The 22,322-nt window shown below is 44.1% G+C and overlaps 1 protein-coding gene across 1 annotated transcript in view; it reads right to left on the reverse strand.

Moving 5' to 3' along the window:
- LOC122804309 (galactocerebrosidase-like) overlaps window positions 1–22,322 on the reverse strand; it is a 503,531-nt gene that overhangs the window by 405,462 nt on the left and 75,747 nt on the right. The window contains exons 4-5 of the mRNA XM_044074100.1: window positions 3,355–3,468; window positions 1,962–2,101 (exon numbers count right to left, since the gene is read on the reverse strand). Coding sequence (XP_043930035.1) covers window positions 1,962–2,101; window positions 3,355–3,468 — 254 coding nt within the window. The remainder of the gene's footprint in view (window positions 1–1,961; window positions 2,102–3,354; window positions 3,469–22,322) is intronic.

Raw genomic sequence — 22,322 nt, forward strand, 5'->3', positions numbered from 1 at the left:
AAACCCACATTGCAAGGTGTGCTCAGTAACTTGGCTTGCAGAATGATAAGCTCTTGTAATTCTTTATTTTCTTCACAAGCAGGAAGATATTTTTTGTTTGAGAAGTTCCATGGTATGCTGCTGATATTTCAGCATGTGGAACTGATAATTTAGTGTTCTAATAGCAAGAGTAGCAGCGGTGTACACTTTTTTACCCCATCTGTCTAAATCTTGGGAATCCCTGTCTAAGGAGGTGGGATTCTTAGCTGAGGTTGCTTTAATTCCCTTAGGTCCTTGAGAGATGACCTCTGGGTCAGCAGTAGGATTTTTAGAAAGGAATTTGTGAGAATCAGGGACACTGCAGTACCGGTCAGGTTTCCTGGGAGCAGGAGGAAGGGTGTCAGGAGTCAAACTGGATTCCATGAAAACATCATCCAGAACAGGAGGAATGGCTAAAGGTCTGTGCTGTGGTAAATCTAAGAATTCCCTAAGTCTCTTTTTTGACTGCGGATAGTCCTGACATTCCCATTGGAAATGCTCCCTTAAAAATATGAAGGGTTTCACCAAATGAAAAATCTTCTGGTGGAGAGGCAGAAGAAATGGATTCTTCTGCATCAGAATCCTCATAAGCAGAGAGGGGTTTCAAGTCTTCATATTCAGAAGCATCAGAGTCATCGGATTCCTGTTCAAATAAAACTACTGGGGACAAGTCCCTTTCTTTTGGAAGGGGTAGCCTGACTTCCCCCAATAAACATAATAAGGTCTTCCGCCATTTTAAGCATTTGAGATTGAGGCAAGGAAGCAGGTGCATGAGCTTGGGTCACCAGTTTTTTGGTCGTAGTTTGTACCCTGGGCCTTAGAAAAATTCCGTAGATTTAGAAAGAACTGAAGACGTAAAAAAAGTCATTGGTTTGTGTCGAGTATCGGTAGTGCGAATTACTTCCTTGGAAGCCGGTGCCTGCTCAGCAGCTTGGGTCCATCCAAGGTAGAGGCATCCGCAGGATCCTTAGTTGAAGAGTCTCGAGGCATACCAGACTCCGAAAGGGTCTCAGTAGCAGCCTGCAAATCCACAGAAGCGGGCATCAGGGGCTGCAAAAGTGCCTCACTGAGGAAGTGAAGACTAGCTTAACGGAAGCATTGTCGTTGGTTTTGGACCTGTGAGGTCTGTCTTTATCCTTATGTTTTTTCGGAAGATCGGTAGTCGGATGGCTTACCAAAGCCATACTGGAATTCGAGAACTGAGAGCAAAAATATCTAGCTACAATAAGGGCCCGACAACATATAGTTCTGGCGTTGAACAAAGCACAAAAGTGACTGCGATGGACGTCATGGTCTGGGCCTAAACAGGTGACGCAGTAAGAATGGAAGTCTTGGTGTGGTATTTTGCGGTCCACAGGCGAGACAATTGTTAACTTCTTCTGACATCAGTTGCAGCACGAAAGAAGGATACCCAACAGGGTACTTCGAAACTTCAATTCGGAAACTGTAACGACCGACCAGCCTTGTGCGATCTTGCTTCTGCTTTGGGCTCCTCGGCAAGACTGACTGATGTAATGGCGTCAGCTGCCTGATTTTATACCTCTGACGACCTGACGTCAGTCCTAGAGCGACAGCAACTGACGCAGAAATACTAAGCCTCTGGTATTCGGGCCAACTGAGGGCTACCCCTAGCAGGATAACCCAAGTGTGATGACTACAACAGTGAAACACGAAGAACATCTTCAAAATGGCAGATGAACCGACATACAAGTGAAAGCAAGGATTAAAATCCTAACCACACCTACAGCAAAAAAAAAAAAAAGAATAGGGATATGGGGGAAGAAGATACTTGCATATTAGATGCATTATCGTAGCATACACCCCAAGTGCATAAGCCATCTCTTTGCAAAATAAACCTACCTATGGAACCAAGTTAGGAGGATTCTGTACAATAAATCTAAACAGGCTCATCATATAAGCTGCAAGTGTAAAACTGTACCAACCCCCACGTAATCAATGTCCAAACTGTGATATTGCTTTGCACCGACGATCCAGGAAACAATATAACTTGCAGTGACATCAGGATAATGGTAAGGCCAGTTTTCACCTTTTCCAATCCATCCAGGAAATGCCCATGGCAAACCTGCAAAAAACAAAACAGCGATTAATACCAGTACAAAGATTCAGCAATCTTGCTTCAGAAGCTTATGTAGTACTACTATGGCTACATAACACAATGACAGTATAAATGTACAGCAACCCTGCAACAGAAACATCAGTACCAGAATATATTTTGCATTTTTTTTTTACTTTGGAAATCCACATTTCTAATATTTCGGGGGGGGGGGGGGCTACTTTCTGGATTGTTGAAATTACTCCAAGCAGCATTACAACCAGACAAAAACATGCCACACAAGAACAGCCCCACTCCACAAAGGGATAAAAATCCCTTACTGAATCCCTACATGACCCATGATCAGCCAACACTCGGGGGGGGGCAGCCTTGACTTGCTGCCATCAGCAGCATACAAGCTTGGTGAGGTCTGTGCTGCATAAGTAAGCCACTTAGTTGGGTGGTTGCACATGCACAGAAGCAAGCATGCATCATAGGAATAGCAGCTGCAGAGTAGACAATGTTGGCATGAGGTGGCAGGAGTTGCGTAACATCCCCTGCAGCAGTGTGATTCTGGGCACACATCCTCAATCTCTTCACTGGCCCTGGATGTGGGTCAGGTGGAACCTGGGGGAGATTAAGGATGGGCCCAGCAGACCTACTAAAAAGGAATAAGAGCTGGTGATAGCTAATGAAAATAACAAGATTCAACTTCCAGTTTCAGTGAGTAAATTACTCAAGGGTATACATAAAATATTTGTTTTAAGGTATGCTTTATTCTTAATCCGCATATTCAAATAGCATTTGTCCCTGCATTATTATGGCATAAAAAGAGAATCTTTCAGATCTACAGCCATTTGTACATTAATCATTTGAATCTTTATACATACCTCTGCACCTCTTCTTGCCTTATACATGTACAGTTACATAAACTCCCTGAACATACTGCCTTCAAGTGCCTATAAAGATACCTCAGCACATCCTGAGCAAGCACATATCAAATTACAACTCATGTCTAACATCTGTGCATTATGTGTCACTGAACAGACAGAATTACTTAATTTAATTTACAAAGGGAAAAAGGACAAGAGGCACAATATGGAACAGATGGAATGAACAGTGGGTGACCATAATATTTACTTCTAAACATTTAGTCTCAAGTTCTGGATGTAATAAAAGCTAAGAGTAGAGACCTTCCACAGCCACATTAAACATGTAAAAGGTATTCATCAGTTACCTAGAACCTCTCGCCAATACCAGCTCGGATATGCCCTCTCCATTACCTATTAAAGTGATGTCAGGATTCCTTGCTTTAGCTTCTTTCATCAGCCACCATTCATAGCCCCGAAAGTAGTTTTCATCACCCTCACACCTCATGTGAGATGGCTCTGTACCATCTAAAATAAAGAAGAAATCATTACTACACCTTCCATAATGCAGCAAAGTAATACTGCAGCTTATTTAACAGCTGCTAACATACGTAGAGAAACTAGTACATGTCCCTATAGACCTTTCAGTTAATAGGACAGCAATCCCATAAGAAAGTTTATGATGCATCCCTCGAGCACAGGGCCACATTCAGCTTCAGGATTCAATCCTGTCCTTGAGTAAGTGTGTGTGCGCATGTATGTAGTGTGAATGTTCTCTCCATGTGGAGAGGATTTCCACCTACCTCCCAGACAAGCTACTTACTACTTGACCTCTTATCTGTGTTGTTTTCCAGCTAGTCAAATTTGTCTATACATACAGCCTTTGACTGCTTGACAAGTTTTTGCTGAAAAGGTAAACCCACATAAACATTAAATAATAAAATACTCCTCTGACCTGGTTACTTGAGTATGCCAAACATATACACTACCACAAGCAAAGTGACCAATTAATATTAGAAGGCCTGAAAACTACAAGGGCCAGTAAAAATTAAAGTTATGTACTCAACATAACTACGCATCTCTTTTGCCCATTTTCATTCTTCCTCAACGTATGGGTTACAGAACTGACTATGCCACATATCACAGATTTACAGATACAACTCTCGTGCTCTTCCCTCTACCCATAATGCCCCAGCTAGCCTATAACAACTCAGATCAAGTTTGCTGCCTTGCAGATCCAAAGATAGAGTAGGAAAAAGGAAACCTAAGTTAGGGCTGAAACCTGGAACTAAAGATTACAAAATACCCATAAGATCATGCCGAAAGATAACAGAAGGGGGTAGGAGGGTGAAGAGTTGAGAAGAATGAAAATGGACAACACAGATGCATAGTTATGAGGAGTACCTAACTTTAATGTTTGATGTTGTCCTTTACATTCTTCCTCAATGTATGGGACAGAGTCCTCAGCTACATGAACCTTGGGTGTCCCTTATGGAAGGGTATTCAGGAGAAAGTACAGTTGTGTACACGTACCATAAATGTAGATGTTAGAGTGTATTCACTGTTGCAGTCCTTACAAAATGGGTTATCCGGCTCCCGGTAGCCCACAGTCGACCAGAATACCAAAGTCCTTGGTATAGGACATCGGCTGCCTTCGGTTTAGGCCTGACATCAGGACGTCCAGTACAAAGGAAGGCAGCCGATGCCATTTCCTTAGTTTTCCTTGCCTTAACTGTCAGGAGTCCCTCAAAAAAAGGTTAGACCAGGAAAAGAAAAAATCCAGTCTGTGCTCTAGGAAAAAAAAGGGGGATGGAAGGGGGGAGGGAACTAGGACTGCAAAAGTGAATACACTCAAACGTCTACATTTACGGTAAGTGTACACAACTGTACTATGTTCACCGTGTTTCACTGTTGAAGTCCTTACAAAATGGGTTGATTCCCAAAGCTCAGGAAAAAAAAAACAAAAGGGAGGAGGAACACCCACTGTTTAAGGGTTGGTAAGGATGCCTTGCAACACTGCAGTGGCAAAACCAGCCCTGGACTTAGAAAACAAAGGTAAACTGTAATGTTTAGTGAAAGTGTGGACAGAAGTCCAGGTAGCTGCTTCCAGGATGTCCCTAGTAGGTTAAAGACTTTTGGCTTTTCCCGGTTAGGGGTTGCCACAGTGGAACTCCTGTCTGCTCATGACTGGCAGTGGATTTTACGGTGCCGAGTTCCCAGCCCGACGCCCAGCTTTCAAAGAAGGCACGCCCATTCATGCTCGCACCTACCTGCATGTCTTTAATGTCACTCGACCGTGGGGAAGACATGCAGACTCCACACAGAAGGCGCTCCAGGCGAGAATCGAACAGGAGAACCTCTTGCTGTGAGTCGACAACGCTAACTGCTGCACCACCGTGGCCTATCTAACCATTGCACCACCGTGGCCTATCAGAATGTCCCTAGTAGGTACACCTCTTAAAAAAGCTGCTGAGGTAGAGGCTGCCCTAGTAGAATGGGTCCTAATACTCTGAGGAGGAACCTTGCCATGCTGTAAGTAACAAAAGTGAATACAATGAGCAATCCACTTAGAAATGGTCTGTTTAGAAATAGCCTTGCCCTGAGCTCCAGGAGCAAAACTGACCAACAACTGATCCGGCTTTCGAAAAGGTTTAGTCCTGTCCAGGTAAAGTCCAAGCTGTCTATGCACATCCAGGGAATACAGTAACCTTTCCCCTTTATTCTGAGGATTAGGAAAGAAGGTAGGCAGGTGGATAGACTGGTTAAGAGTCAGGCTAGAAACCACCTTAGGCATAAAAGGGGATTAGTTCGAAGAGAAACCCAATCCACATGGAAGATGATAAAAGGCTCTACTGCCATTAAGGCCTGCAGCTCAGAAACTCTTCTAGCTGAAGTAATAGCCAAGAGAAAGGCAGTTTTCCAGGACAGAAACTTCAGGTCTGCTGAGGCCGCTGGTTCAAAAGGAGGCAGAGTAAGTTTCTCAAGTACAAAACTGAAATCCCAAGCAAGAGTAGGTGCCCTTCTGGGAGGCTTTAAATTGCTAGCTCCCCTGAGGAACTGTTTCATTAAGGGATGAGAGAAAACTGGATGCTCAAAGGAACAATGAGCAGAAATAGCTGAAGCATGAATCTTGATAGAAGAAAAGGAAAGTCCACCATTAAGCAAGCCTGCCAGATAGTCAAGAATAAGAGGAAGAGTAGGTTGAGAAGGGTTTTCTCCTCTAGTCTGCATCCAAATGGAGAATCTTTTTCCCCTTATCTGCGTAAGATTTCCTAGTGCTAGGCCTCCTGGCCTCACGAAGGACCTCAACCACCTCTGTTGGGAAAAGGTTTAAATTATGAGCCAAGCTGCCAAATGCAGAGTCTGAAGATGAGGATGCAGAATCACCACCCCCTCCTGAACCAAGAGATCTGGTATCAGGGGAAGATGCCAAGGCTGAGACTGGGAGAGACTGCGAAGCAGTGGATACCAATGTTGTCTGGGCCAGTCTGGAGCTATGATGATGGTCCTTGGTTTTTCATCCCTTATCTTTAACAGCACTCTGGGAAGAAGAGGCAGAGGAGGGAATGCATAGATAGAGAGCCGTGTCCGGGGGAAGGACAGAGCATCCACTTTCCAAGCTTTGTTGTGATGATCCTGGTACAAAAGGTTGGAAGAAGGTGATTGGTTGGAGACGAGAAGAGATCCACCTGGGGAGTGTCCCAACACTGAATGATGTAATAGAAGATGGTCTTGTTTAGTTGCCACTCGTGAGATTCCAGGGCCTGCCTGCTCAACTGGTCTGCTAAGGTGTTGAGCTTTCCTGGAAAAAACTGAGCTATCAGATGAATGCCCATGGAAGCTGCTATGGACCATAGTATCATGCTTTGTCTGCACAGCGGTTAAGAGTGAGTTCCTCCCTGCTTGTTGATGTACCACATGATTGTGGTGTTGTCTGTCCTGACTAGAAGAGTACCAGGAGAAAGAAGATGCTTGAAAGACATTAAGACCTGCTGGACTGCCAAAAGTTCCTTCAGATTTATGTGCAAATGAACCTGTTGAGAGTTCCAAGTCCCTGGAATGCATCTGCCCTCTAGATGTGCTCCCCAAGCGTAGTCCAAGGCATCTGTGGTGAGAGTATGGCTGGCAGGGGGGTGGACAGAAAGGCAGGCCTTTGTTCTGTGCACAGGCCATCACCCACCAAAGGAACTCCATCTGCAGGCAGGGAATCAGAGGAAGTATCAAGTCTAAATCCTGAGTGTGTTGACACCAAAGGTTTTTGAGGTACCACTGTATTTTCCTCATATGCAGTCTGGCATATGGAATCATCGGAATACATGAAGCCATGAATCCCAGGACTTGCAGGAATTGCCTTGCAGAGAGCTGGGTCATGTTTGCCAAATTTTTGAAGTAATTTGAAAGATCCATTTGTTTCTCTTGAAGGAGGAATACCATCTGGGCGGCTGTGTTCAGGCTCGCTCCCAGGAATACAATGTCCCTGCTGGGTACCAATTTTGACTTCTTTTCATTGATGGTGTAGCCCAAAGAGGTACGAAGGTTCTTTACAAAGTCCAAATCCTTTAGAAGTTGCTCTGGAGAGTTTGCCTGAATAAGACAATCATCCAAGTAAGGGTAAATTTGAATGAGTCTTTGCCTGCAAAAATCAATGACTGGAGCCAGGCATTTTGTAAAAAAACTCTGGGAGCAGTAGATAAGCCAAAGGGCAGTGCAGAGAATTGGAAGTGCCTGTTCTCCGCCCTGAAGTAAAGGAACTGCCTGCAGCTTTCCCTTATTGGAATGTTCAGATAAGTTTCTTTGAGATCCAAAGTCACCAGCCAGGAATCCTTGGCCAGCATTGGCAGCAACTGCTGAAGAGTGAGCATCTTGAATTTGGGAATCACCAGAAAAGTGTTTAGAATGGACAAATCCAGAATAGGGCACCGGGTGCCCCCTTTTTTTGGGAACCAGGAAAAGTCTTGAGTAGAAACCCTGGGCCTATCTGTAGTGCAGAAACTGGCTCTATTACTCCCAGGTTTAGCAAAGAAGAAACTTGTTTTTCTGCTTCTGCCCTTTGATTTGGGGGATATCTGGGTATCCTTGGTGGACTGGGGAGGTGCAAGTATTTTGAGCACCCATTTGTTGTCTGTGATGGTGAACAAGACATCTGCAAAAATGGCTAACCTTCCCACCAAAGGAAACCCTGGGCCCGCAGAGGCAAGCAGGGGAAGGCCGGAGTCATTGGGAATGCTTGCTTTGGGAAGTTTGCTTAGAACTCCCCGATTTTGAAGAGGAAGCCGGCCAGTGCTTAGCCTTTTGAGGGGTGGAAGTCTGTCCCCTAGAAGACCTATAGCTCCTAGGCCTAGTGCAACCATGTTTACTAGAGTCAGGAAAAGTCCAATTCTTAGAAAGGTAATGTCTACTAAAATGAGGAGGCTGAACCTGCAGAAAGACCTTAACAGTTTGCATAGATTTGGCCTTATCCTCCAACTTTTTCAACACCTCTTCTGCTTTGCTACCAAAAAGACTGTTCTTGTGCAAAGGCACATCCAGTAATTTAGATTTGACAGGTTCAGAAAGGGGCTGTTCCTTGAGCCAAGCATGTCTTCTAATGACAGAACCAGTGGCTGCTGTCCTGCAAGAAGCCTCCAGTGTTGAAACCACAATGTAGAGAATGTTTAGTGACAGTTGCAGAATTAAATAAATCTTGCGTCCTTACTCTTCATCGGGGAAGAACACCAGCAATTTTAGCCTTAAAAGCCTCCAAAGTATGCTGCTGATACTTAAGCATATGAAAAAGACAATTAACAGGCCTAACAGCCAGGGTGGAAGAAGTATAAACCTTTTTACCCCACCTACCCAAGGCCCTAGATTCCCTGTCAGAAGGAACAGGATTTTTAGCAACCATGGCTTTAACACCCTTAGGGCCTTGAGAAATAATCTCTGGATCAGCAGTAGGATTCTTGAAAAAGAATTGATGAGAATCAGGAACTTTATAATACCTGTCAGGCTTTCTGGGAGCAGGGGGAACAAAATTAGGAGTCAAAGAATTCTCCATGAAAACATCAACAACTTCCAAAACCGGAGGAATAGCAAAGGCTTATGCTGTGGAAAATCCAAGAATTTCCTAATCTGTTTCTTAGACTGAGGGTAGTCCTGACTTTCTCATTTGAAATGCTCCCTAAGAGTATTCAGAGCATCTCCAAAAGAAATTCTGGAGGGGAGGCAGAAGGGATTGAGTCTTCTGCATTAGAATTCTCAAAACCAGAAAAAAGTTGAGAGTTTCCCTCTTCATCAGCAGAGTTGCTGGAAACCTCAGAGTCTGAGGCAGACAAAACTTCACGGGACAATTCCCTAGCCCTCTCAGAAGGAGGAGGCTGAGAGCCCCTGCTAAGGGTCAAGAGATCACTAGCCATTTTAATCATCTGGGACTGAGGCATTTGACGGGAGGCCAGTGCCTGCTTTGGAGTAGATTTTTGGCTGGAAGGCCTGCTAGAAAGCCAGAGGGACTCAGGAGGCCTAGCCACCGCAGTAGTCTGAACCAAGGTAGTCGGCCTGGATCTGGTCGCTGGGTGGAGAAAAGAGGCCTCAGAAGCTGCTGCCTGCTTAGCGGCTCTGGATCCATCAGAGGCGGCGACTGGCGGAGGAACAGAAGATGAAGTGGAAGCCTGCGGTAAGGACGACTCAGAAAAGGCCTCCACAGATGCCTGCTGCTGAACATCAGCGGACTGCAGGGGCAAAGAAAGCACCTCACTGACTACTGCTGGGCCGACAACCAACTTAACAGGGATGTCGTTGGCTAATTTGACCCGAAGCCTGTCGCGGTCCTTATCCTTGCACTTCTTAGGAACATCTGAAGTAGGGAGACTCGAAGACGCCATACCGATGAACTTAGGCCAGACTCTGAAATGCTTGGACAAGATCCTAGTTCTACGGCGTATGGTATGCGGGTTGAAAGAAGCGCAGAGAACACAATTAGGGACATAGTGCTCAAGGCCCAAACAAGTAATACAGTAGGAGTGAAAATCACGGCGCCGAATCTGTTTTCCACAGGCAAGACAGTCATTAACTTTCTCCGACATTCGTTAAAGCAAGAAAAGAGGGTCCCCAATGGGGTACTTATCTGAGGATGTCTTCAACTAAGCAGCAGTAATACAAAAGGAAGGTACTTGGCCAACCGGCACTCGTGCAAAAAGCTTCTGCTTTGGGCTCCGCGGCAAGAAAGACTGAGGAAATGGCATTGGCTGCCTTCCTTTGTACCTGATGTCCTGACGTCAGGCCTAAACCGAAGACAGCCAATGTCATATACCAAGGACTTTGGTATTCTGGCCAACTGTGGGCTACCAGGAGCCAGATAACCCATTTTGTAAGGATTGCAACAGTGAAACATGATTAACATCTGATGAACCAAAAGCAGCTCTGCTTTTAGAAGTCAAATCTAGTTTATAATGAGCAATAAATGTATGAGCATTAGACCAGGTAGCTACTGCGCAAATGTCATCAATGGAAGTTCTAGACCAGAAGATAGAAGAAGTGACCATGAATCTAGTTGAATGAGCCCTTAGGAGGCTTTGACAGGGAGAGCCTTGCTGAGTATATACAAAAGAAATGCAAATCAGCAATAAATTTTGCCAGGGTAACTTTAGAGACCAGTGATCCCAGTCTGTTCAGTGAGAAAGAAACAGAGTATTTTCTGAAATACTTTTTCCAGTGTAGATAAAAATGTTAGCTGTTTATGTACATCTAAATGATGTAGCATGTACTTTCCCTGATTTAAAAAAATAGGGAAGAAAACAGGCAAATTAATTTACTGATAGTCGACTCAGCGGCTATTTTTCGTAAGGAGGATGGGTGTGTTTGTAAAGTAACTCTGTCTTTGTGAAAAAACAATGCAAGGGGATTTGAATGATAGAGCCTGGAGTTCTGAAATTCTCCTTGCAACTATAATTACTACTAGAAATGCTGTTTTCCAAGACAAAAACTTTAAATCAGTTTTGGCTGAAGGTTCAAAAGGTTGTTGCGTCAAACCCGGAAGCACATGTCAAATTCCAAAGAGGTGACAGATCTTTTACTGGAGGCCTGAGTAAGAAGGTGCCTTTTAGAAATGCCCTGTATAATTTGGAAGAAACTAAAGAGGAAGCGTTTTCTCCTGAATGAAAATTTGATAAAGCTGTTATAATTGTACTTTGATGGTGGAAACACTAGCAACTTCTTGAAAAATAGACAGTAAAGAATTCTATAACAGAATAAATAAAAGCAGTAAAAGGGTCAGTTTCCTTAAGAGCCGAAATAGAAAAAGTTTCCTTTTACTTTTGTAGATCTTCCTTGTAAGAAGCTTTTTGGGAAGATAAAAATATAAGTTGACCCAGGGAGGAAAGCCTGGGCTGTCTAGCTATTAATGGAACTGGAAAAAACATACAGTTAGACACCTGGAATATTGGGATGTTATATCCCAGAGGGGTACATGAGAATGCCTGGACTGAGGTCCATTAACCATGGTGGATATTGAAGACGAGACCAAAGGAAGGGGAACCGTACTTGGTAAGGCCAGAAGGGGGCAATGAGGATAATGGAGCTCTTCAACTGGCATGCTTTCTAAAAAGAATTTTGGAATCAGAGGAAACGGGGGATAGGCATAAAGGAGACTGAAGGGCCAAACATGGACTAGAGTATATCCGCGATTTCCCTGAAGGTAAAATACCTGCTGCACTTGTTGTGGGGAGATGGAAAGAGATTGCAGCAAGGTTGGCACCAATGACAGAAAATATTCACCACTGATTGTCTGAGAGACCATATGTGAGGTAATAAAATGGACCTGCTGAGTATGTCTACTAGTACATTGGATGTCCCTGGAATATGTCTTGCCATAAAAAAGCGGTTTGAACAGATCGCTCACTGCCACTTGACAAAGTGGGTATGATCGGGTTCCCCCTTGTTTGTTGATGTACCAGACCACAGACATGTTTTTGGTTTGTATTGCAATGGTCCCTAGAGGGAGAACATCTTGAAAGGTCTGCAACGCTAACAGAACCACTCTCATCTCAAGGACATTGTTCTGTGAATTGGTCTCTTGTGAGTACCATGTGCCTTGGACTTCCATTTCCATTCCAAGAAATGTCCCCACCCCAATTGGGCGGTGTCCATTATCACCGTGGCCAATGGAGGAGACAGAAAAGGATGGCCCAAGTAAATCTTGTCCAACAATCTACCAATGAAGATGATTTTTGCAAACTTGAGATAGTTTGATTGTGATTGTGATGGATAGAGGATGTTGCAGAATAGATCACTGAACAGCTAGAGTCTGCTGGAGAACAAGCATATAGTAATGTGCTATAGGAACTAAGGTTATGGCTGCTGCCACGGAAACTAGATTTGGGAGAACACGTCTGGCTGGTGGAACAGGATAAACAAGAATTTGCTGTACCTGGAACTTGACGGTATCCACACGATGTGCAAGAAGAGTGTCAAATCTGACTTACTGTGTTCAGCTGGGCACCAATGAACTCCAGGCTCTGTACTTGTTGAAGTTTTGCTTTGCAGATGTTGACTGAAATGCCTAGTCTTTGACAAAGTTGCAGTACCTGGATTGTTCTAAGCATTGCCTAGATGGGGTAGTGAGGAGATGGTCATCTAAATATGGAAACACTTGCAATCCCAGCAGTCTTAGGTGAGCTGCTACCACGGTCATACACTTGGTGAAACACCCAGGGGGCTATAGTGAGGCCAAAGGGCAAGGCTCTGAACTGATAATGACTGCCCTCCCCCCCAACTGAAATCAGAGATATCCATCTTCGGGAGCATTTCTACATCTTGACATGATAGTATAAAGATAGATTGAACACATCCTATTGTCCTTGCACAAAAAGGGCAGGATTGACTGAACCATGAGCATTTGGAACTTTGACTTCTTCAAAAATTGGTCTTGGGTGCCCTGCCTTCTTTGGCACTAAAAAAAAAAAAAAAAAACACTGAGCAAGTTCCAAATTCTCTTTGGTCTGGTGGAACCTCCTGGATGACTCTTGTCCAGCAGCTTTTGAATCTCTTGAGCTACAGCTTCTCTCTCTTTCTCTGACTGGATGGGATGTCAGGAAGCTTTCTTCTTTTGGTTGGGAGAATCTGAAAAAATGGTATGAAATAACTTCTAGATATTTTTAGCACCCAAGAATCTTTTGTTATAGAAGCACAGGCATCAGGGTGCAACGGCATGTGCTCCCCTGACTGCCTCCAGAGGTGAACAGTTGAGCAACCCTTCAGGAGTGCTGAAAGGGTCTATCCAGAAAGGAATCTTGGAAACCCTGTTTTTTGTGGGCCTCCTCCAATACAAGGAGGGCATCTTCAATTTGAACCCTCCCCCCCACCCATGGAAGAGTTTTCTCCATGTGAATCCTGGAAAGATCCCCGAGATTTACTGAACTACATTTTCTTACCTCCTCTTCTATTCTGGGAAAAGGATAGCTGTGAGACAGAAAAGTGAATCCCCATGGCAGACAGAGTGTTTCCTTCCTGTTCACCACAGAAAAAAAATATTTCTTTCACAGAGGGGCCAAACAAGGATGTCCCATCAAAAGGAGCACTGACTTGAAAGGCTCCTCAAAAATCATATAACAGCATCCAGGCAGGTCTCCTAATGACAATGCCTGAACCAGCAGCCTGTGATGTACTCTCTGCAGCATAGGATATTAACCTCATGGATGCATTGGAAATGGATAATAGAGTGGCCAGTTATGAAGATAATCTCTTATAGTCTTCCACAGACATGGACTATGAGAGGGATTTGGAGAGCTCCTTGGTCAAATTTCTCTGCAGCCTTGTAAAGTGCACTAAAGGTTGCTGAAGCAAATATGTTCTTTCCAAATCTGTCCATCACCCGAGTCTATTAGGAGATGGACATAGGAACTCTATTCAGCTAGTTCCTCTTTTGTGGCTACCACCACAACCCTAGCATCAACAGGGACTCTTTCTCCAATTGGGTCTGCCCTTCGGCAGTGCCAAAATTTTATCTGGGCATTGGGGAATTGGTTCAAGAGTCTAGTTCCTTTCATATCCAGTGAAAGACCAGGTCAATAACCTCATCTGCTGGGAGAATCAACCAAGACTGATGGGCTGGAACCAAAAGCTACTGGCAAGACAAACTCTGCTGAGGAGGAGTATCTGAAGACCATCCACCCTTTTGCTTAAGAATCTCTAGCATGTCTCCCAATGAGATGTTATCCGGTGGAGATCTGGGGGAAGCCTTCCCCTTACTTGAAGTCAGTATCCTCGCAGAGATTCCATAGGGGAATCTATGTGCCTCCTTTTGCAGATTCCTTTTCTGGGAACCTCCTCAGTAGGACGTTCTGGGGAGGTATCCGAAGAGAGGGGAATTTCCTGTAGGCAAACTGTCTGGATGCTAGCTGGTACTGAAAGTGCCTGTGGAATAGGACTGATTGGATTAGACACTGGACCGCTGTAGAAATAGGTACAGGATCCAAAGAAGAGAGATCAGATCTTTGACAAGAAAATGCCCTCTCTATCACCTCAACACCAAATGGACCGGGAGAAGCCATGTCCAGCCACATCGGAGCCATAGCTTCCGAAGCAGCCAAGCACCGACCCTGCCCTGATCAGTGTCTCACGGAGGGATCCGGACCCAAGCTATCTACTGCCCAAGGGGCAACGATGGCTCCAATAACTTCGGAGTCTACCCTGCTCCCCCAGATCTGACACAGATGCTTTGGGTCCAGGACTCATCCCAATTGAAGGGACAGAAGCTGAACCATTTCAGGGAAACTGTCAGAGTTAAAGACATGGCAGTCTTCAGATCCAACACAGACTCTCCTGGGGCTCTCAGATCCAAGGGCTCCAAATCTGTAGGACATACGGGAGAAAGATATGACTACATAGGAGGTGGAGGAAGTCTTGCAGATCTGACGGGAGGGAGTCAGAATGGACAACAAGCAAAGGAGAGTAGTATTGCTGGAATTTAATTCATCCTTATGTCTTGGCGAGGACCTTCATGAGGTAGATTGTTTTTCTCAAAATCTCAGTAAGATGATACTAATATATAGACAATATTTTATATAGCATACATCATGGAGAGAAGTAAATTAAAAATAAAAAGATAGCTGGGTGCACAAGACCCGGGGGGGGGGGTCCAATCCTGGTAGGCACACTGGTGCCAGGACTTGAAAAAAATGACACTGTAGAAACCCTCAAGACACAGAAACATTCCTACAATAGGGCTAGGCCAGGCCCAGGAGGAGGATGGCCCCCCTGTTGTAGAAGGAAGTAGCAGTCCACAAAAATCACAAAAACTGATGGGCTAAAAAACAGCTATAAAGATGACAGAGTGGACCACTGACTATAAGAAATTATGTATTGTTACTATTATGCAAGAAGACCAAAAATTCCAGATAGAAGACATTAAAAACAGATTAAGCCTGGAAGAGGAAAGCAAAATTCTTGCACAAGAAAGTCCTCAAGTGCAAATTTGCATTCATTAATGCAAAAGATTTATGAAAAATCTAGACCAACGAACTTTGGGTAGTTTGGAAAAAGAAACAACCGAGGAAGTATGAAAATATAAAGAACAAAATCTAAAGACTTTTGAAAGGTATAAAAAAGAAATATGGACATGGAAGAGAGATAGATCTGATATTGTGCAATATTTAAGCAAAGGTAAAAGCTAAATTAATCAACACAAAGAAGGCAGCCTCAGAGATATGTGAAGAGAAATACAAGCAAAGGCATCAAGATGTGGAAACATTCACAATAAAAAATAAGATCACAAAGAGGGAATGCAAAGCAGAAGATTACTAAAGTAGAAGTTATACTTTGAAGTGAAGGATTTAGTGTAGAAAGTCTAAACACAGGTTATATCACAGCACAGTGAAACAAGGAGTCCCCGAAATAAGGAGAAACAGGAAGAGCAGGAGACATCTGTATGGACATGGGAAAGAAAGATTTAATATGGTGAAATATTTATGGAAAGGAGAAAGCACAACTAATCAACACAAGAGCAGCACCAAAGATATTTAAAAAGAAATACAGGCAAAGGCATAAGGACATGCAAAGTTTTACAATACAAAATAAGAAAACAAGAGGAAAAGTAGAAAAAAGGATTAGCAATGGAGAAGTTAAAGAAATTGAAACTGAGGTTATGGATTATCTGCAAAGGGAAGGATTTAGTGTAGAAAATCTAACAGACAACATCACAGCAGGATACAGCAATGCATCCCCAAATTAAGAAGATCCAGTGGTGCAGGAAACATCTGATCACTTGCCATATGAAGATACTTTGAAGCCTTCTACAGGAAACCAGTACAAATGCTCAGCTGGAGTTGCACATCAAGAGAATGAACAAGAAACTGTGGCAAACTGGACTTGATAGGCCACTAGGTAGACATATGAAAGAAAAACAGATGCCACAGGATGAAACTGAAAAGAACGTGGCACAGGGAGATGCTCTGAAAACTTTCTACAGAACGCCCACAGGAAATGCAGAACAAAGAAGGTACCCTCAGTTTAGAAGTAAATGATTTAAGAGAAGAGTTGCTTGATTTAAAAGAAATGGACATGCATATTAAGATCTATGAAAGAAATAGACTACAGAAAGTCATTAAAACCCAAAAAAGTTATGTTGGATAAAACAAATTAACACAGCAATTAGGACTGTTCATAGAGATTCAAGAGAAAGAACAAAAATAAACAGGATATATTACTGTGCAGCTAAATTAATAAAGTACAGCTGTGTACACCTACCATAAATGTAGATGTTTGAGTGTATTCACTGTTGCAGTCCTAGCCAATGGGTTATCCAGCTCCCAGTAGCCATCAATTAGCCAGAATATCAAAGGTAAGTAAATATGACATTGGCTGTCATCGGTTGTAAAGGATGTCAGGACGTCTGATACAAAAGGGGGCAGCTGACGTCACTTCTTTAGTCTTTCTTGCCATAACAGTCAGGAGTCCCCAGAAAACAAGGCTTAAGCCAAAATAAACTTTGGCAAATAAAACCAGATTCAGCCTGTACCTTAGGAAAGGAGAACAGGAAAGGAACAGGAAAGGGGGAAGGAGGGAGGGAAACCAGGACTATAACAGTGAATACACTCGAACATCTACATTTATGGTAAGTGTACACAACTGTACTATGTTCGTGTTTCACTGTTGCAGTCCTAACCAATGGGTTGATTACCAAAGCCCAGAGAAAAGGGAGGAGGCACCAACAAAATCAGAATTAGAGAGAATGCCCTGCAGAACAGCAGTAGCAATCCCTGCTCTGGCTCTAGAAAACAAGGCAAACTATAATGCTTTGTGAAAGTGTGAACAGAAGACCATGTGGCAGCCTCTAAAATGTCTTTAGTAGGGACACCCCTTAAAAAGGCTGCAGAAGTGGAAGCTGCTCTTGTGGAGTGGGTCCTAACACCTTAAGGAGGAACCTTGCCATGAAAGGAATAACAAAGTAATACAATGTGCAATCCACTTAGAAATGGTTTGCTTAGAGATGGCTTTGCCCTGAGCTCCAGGGGCAAAACTGACCAATAACTGTGCTAATTTCCAAAGGTCTTTAGTCCTGTCCAGGTAAAACCTGAGCTGTCTGAGCACATCAAGAGAATGTAGGATCCTTTCACCTATATTTCGAGGATTAGGAAAGAAAGTAGGTAGGAAGGTGTATGGACTAAGAGTCAGGCTAGAAACCACCTTAGGCATAAAAGAGGGATTGGTTCTCAGAGAGACACGATCTGTATGGAAAATAAGAAAAGGCTCCACAGTCAAAGCTTGCAGCTCCGAAACCCTCCTTGCTGAAGTTATAGCCAAAAGGAAGGCAGTCTTCCAAGAGAGAAACCTTAAATTTGCAGTGGTAGCTGGCTCAAAAGGAAGAACAGTGAGTTTCTCTAGAACAAAATTAAGATCCCAGGCTGGAGTAGGTGCCCTTCTGGGAGGTTTTAAGTTGCAAGCACCTCTGAGAAACATTTTCGTCAGGGGATGAGAGAAAATGGGTTGTTCAAAAGAACAATGAGCAGAGATTGCTGAAGCATGGATCTTGATAGAGGAAAATGAAAGACCACCCTGAAGCAAATCAGCCAAGTATTCCAGGATCAGAGGAAGAGTAGGCTGAGAAGAAGATTCCCCTCTAGCCTGCATCCAGTGAGAGACTCTTGCCCATTTGCCAGCATAGGACTAGTGCTAGGCCTCCTGAAGTACATTGACCACCTGCTGGGAAAGAGAAGAAGAAATGGATTGATTCATACAATGAGCCATGCTGCCAAATGGAGAGAGACTGAAGATGAGGATGTAGAATGTTTCCCCTTTCTGAACCAAAAGATTTGGTTTCAGTGGAAGATACCAAGCAGGAAATTAGGAGAGACTGTGAAGCAGTTGATACCAATGCTGTCTGGGCCAGTATGGAGCTATGAGAATAGTCTTTGGTCTTTCATCCCTTACCTTCAATAATATTCTGGGAAGGGATAAACTGACAGAAGCGTCCAAGGGAAGGACAAAGCATCCACTCTCTGGGCCTTACTGTGATGCTGTCTGGTGCAAAAAAGTGGTAGAAGGTGGTTGTCTGGGGAGGAGAAAAGATCCACCTGAGGAGTGCCCCAACCTTGAATGATGCTGTAAAAGACTGCTCTGTTCAGTTGCCACTCATGAGGATCCAGGGTCTGTCTGCTCAACTGGTCTGCCAAAACACTGAGTCTCCCTGGAAGAAACTGAGCTAGGAGATACAGGCCCAAGGATGCTGCTATAGACCAGAGAATCATGCTCTGTCTGCACAGGGGGTAAGAATTAGTCCCTCCCTGTTTGTTGATGTACCACATGACTGCGGTGTTGTCTGTCCTGACAAACAGAGTTCCTGGAGAAAGAAGATGCTTGAAAGCTAGTAAGGCCGGCTGAACTGCCATCAACTCCTTTAGGTTTATATGCAGGTGCATCTGCTGGGCGTTCCAACGTCCCTGTATGCATTTGCCATCCAGGTGAGCTCCCCAAGCATAGCCCGATGCGTCCATGGTAAGAACTTCAATGGCAGGAGGTGGGCGAAAAGACATTCCCTTGTTTTGTAGGCAGGCTGTCGCCCACCATAGAAAATCTTGTCTGCAGATATGGAAGCAGAGGAATTATCATATCCAGGTCCTGTGCATGTTGACACCAAAGGTTCTTGAGGTACCACTGCAATTTCCTCATATGCAGTCTTTTGCATATGGAATCATGAGAATGCAAGAGGCCATGTATCTCAGAGCTTGCAGGTATTTCCTTGCAGAGAGCTGGGACAGGCTTGCCAAATCCTTGAAGTAAACCGAAAGAGTTCCCTGCTTTTCCTGGGCGAGATATATCAATTGGGTGGCTGTGTTCAGACTCGCTCCCAGGAATGTTATCTCCTTGGATGGCACCATTTTTGATTTTTCCACACTGAGAGTGTAACCCAGAGAAGAGAGAGGCGTCTTTACAAATTCCAGATCCTTTAACAGCTGTTCTTGAGAATTTGCTTGAATTAGACAGTCATCCAAGTATGGATAAATCTGAATTTTCTTCTGCCTGCAAAAAGCAATGACTGGAGCTAGACACTCTGTGAAAACTCTGGGAGCAGAAGATATGGGAGCAGAAGATAAGCCAAAGGGCAGTGCAGAGAATTGATAATGTTGCTTGAATTAGACAGTCATCCAAGTATGGATAAATCTGAATTTTCTTCTGCCTGCAAAAAGCAATGACTGGAGCTAGACACTCTTTGAAAACTTCTGGGAGCAGAAGATAAGCCAAAGGGCAGCGCAGAGAATTGATAATGTTGCTTGCCCACCCTGAAAAGAATGTATTGCCTGCAACTTTCCCTGATAGGGATGTGCAGATAGGCTTCTTTGATATCCAAAGTTACTAGCCAGGAGTCCTTGTCTAACATTGGTAGCAACTGATGCAGAGTGAGCATTTTGAATTTTGGAATTACCAAGAAAGAGTTCAGAATGGATAGATCTAGGCTAGGACGCCAAGTGCCTTTTTTTTTTTTTTTTTGGAACTATGAAAAGTCTGGAATAGAAGCCCTGGCCTACCTGTTGAGCAGGAACTGATTCTATTGCTGCCAGATGTAACAGACAAGATTTGCTTCTCTACTTCTGCCATTTGGTTTGGAGGAGTGTCCGGGAATCCTTTGGGTACTGGAAAGGTGTGGAAAGAAAACCTGTGACCTAGGGATACAGTTCTGAGTATCCATTTGTCGTCCGTGATGGTGGCCCAAACATTTGCAAAAAAGGCTAACCTTCGCCCAAAGGATTCTCCGGGAAAGCAGGAACAGGCAGAAGTTGGACAGAGTCATTGAAAATGTTTGGATTGAGATGTAGGCTTAGAACTGCCCGCCTTGGAAGTGGAAGCATGCCAATGCTTAGACCTTTAAGGGGTAGCCCCCTGCCCCCTGGAAGATTTGTAACCTCTAGTCCTATAGTGGTTCTGTCTGCTGGTATCAGGAAACATCCAACTCTTAGAAGGGTAATTCCTGCTGAAACGAGGAGGTTGAACTTGCAGAAAGTCTAACTGTTTGCATAGACTTGGCCTTATCCTCCAAATTTTGAGCACTTCCTCTCTGCTTTGCTACCAAAAAGACCGTCCTTATGTAAAGGTACATCTAAAAGCTTAGACTTGACAGGCTCTGGAAGGGGCTGCTCCCTGAGCAAAGCATGCCTTCTGATAACAGATCCAGTAGCTGTAGCCCTGCAGGAGGCTTCTAGAATGTCAAAACCACAATGTAAAGAAAGTTTATTGACAAGACTGGCAGAATTCAGCAAATCCTGCATATCCTTACTCTCTGCCAAGAGAGGCACACTCACAATCTTTGACTTAATAGCCTCCAAGGTGTGCTGCTGATACTTAAGCATATGGAAAAGGCAATTAGTAGACCTATTAGCAAGACTGGCAGAGGTATAAACATTTTTACCCCACCTACCTAGGTTCCTAGACTCCCTGTCGGAAGGAACAGGATTCTTGGTAACAGTGGCTTTAACTCCTTTAGGCCCTTAAGAAATAACCTCTGGGTCAGCTAGCAGATTCCTAAAAAGAAACAAATGAGAATCAGTATAGTACCTGTCAGGTTTCCTGGGAGCAGGAGGAACTGAATTTGGAGTCAAGGAATTTGCCAGAAAAATATCATGGCTTATGCTGAGGCAAATCCAAAAACTCCCTGATCCTTTTCTTAGATTGGGGATAATCCTGACTTTCCCATTTATAATGCTCCCTGAGAGTATTCAAAGTATCACCAAAAGATAAATCCTCTGGAGGAGAAGCAGAAGGAATTGATTCCTCTGCATCTGAATCCTCAAAAGGAGAAAAAAACTGAGAAACTTTCTCTTCATCAGCAGAAATGCTAGAAGTATCAGAACCGGAATAAGACAAAGCCTCAGGACAGACATCCTTACCCCTTTTTGAAGGAGGAGGCTGTGAACCCCTAATAAGCATCAAAAGGTCATCAGCCATTTTAACCATTTGAGAATGAGGGGAACGAGAGGAAACTGGAGCCTGTTTCTTCACAGGCGTACGACTGAAAGATTTACCTGCAAGTCTGAAGGACTCGGAGGCCTGGCAACCACCAAAGTAGTGGCAGAGGTTGTCGGTATGAACTTGCTGTCCGAACGAAGAACACAGGCCTCGGATACCAAAGCCAGCCTAGCAGCTCCAGATCCAGCTGAAGAGGCAACAGACAGAAGGTCAGAAGAGAAAATGGAAGCCAGAGGCCCGAGGGACTCTGAAATGGTCTCAACCGAGGCCTGCGGTTGAAAATCTGCGGACTGCAGGGGCTGCAAAGGCACCTCACTGGCTACAGCAGGAGTGGCTACCAACTTAACATCATCTGAAGACTTGACCTTCTGAAGCCTGTCGCGGTCCTTGTCCTTACACTTCTTAGGGATATCCAAAGCCTGAAGACCAGCAGACGCCATACCGACAAACTTAGGCCACACTCTAAAATGCTTAGCTAAAAGCTTAGCCCGACAATGAATAGTACACAGATTAAAGGAAGCACAAAGGTCACAATTAGGAACGCCATGGTCAAGGCCTAAACAAATACAATTGGAATAAAAATCTCTATGGGGAATCTGCTTTCCACAGGTAAGACAATTATTGACTTTTTCTGACATTCGTTAAGGCAAGAAAAGAGGATCCCCAACAGGGTACTTAGCTGTAGTTGCCTTCAACTTTGTAGTCGGAAACCAAAAAGGTAAACTTCCAACTGGCACTCGTGCAAAAATGCTTCTGCTTCAGGCTCCGCGGCAAGGAAGACTGAGGAAGTGACGTCGGCTGTCTCCTTTTGTATTGGACGTCCCGACGTCCTTTACAACCGACGACAACCAATGTCATATTTACTTACCTTTGGTATTCTGGCCAATTGAGGGCTACAGGGAGCCAGATAACCCATTGGTTAGGACTGCAACAGTGAAACACAATGAACATCA

Source organism: Protopterus annectens, chromosome 6.part0, assembly GCF_019279795.1.
Source record: "Protopterus annectens isolate FY-2018-M chromosome 6.part0, PAN1.0, whole genome shotgun sequence".
NCBI lineage: Eukaryota > Metazoa > Chordata > Ceratodontiformes > Protopteridae > Protopterus > Protopterus annectens.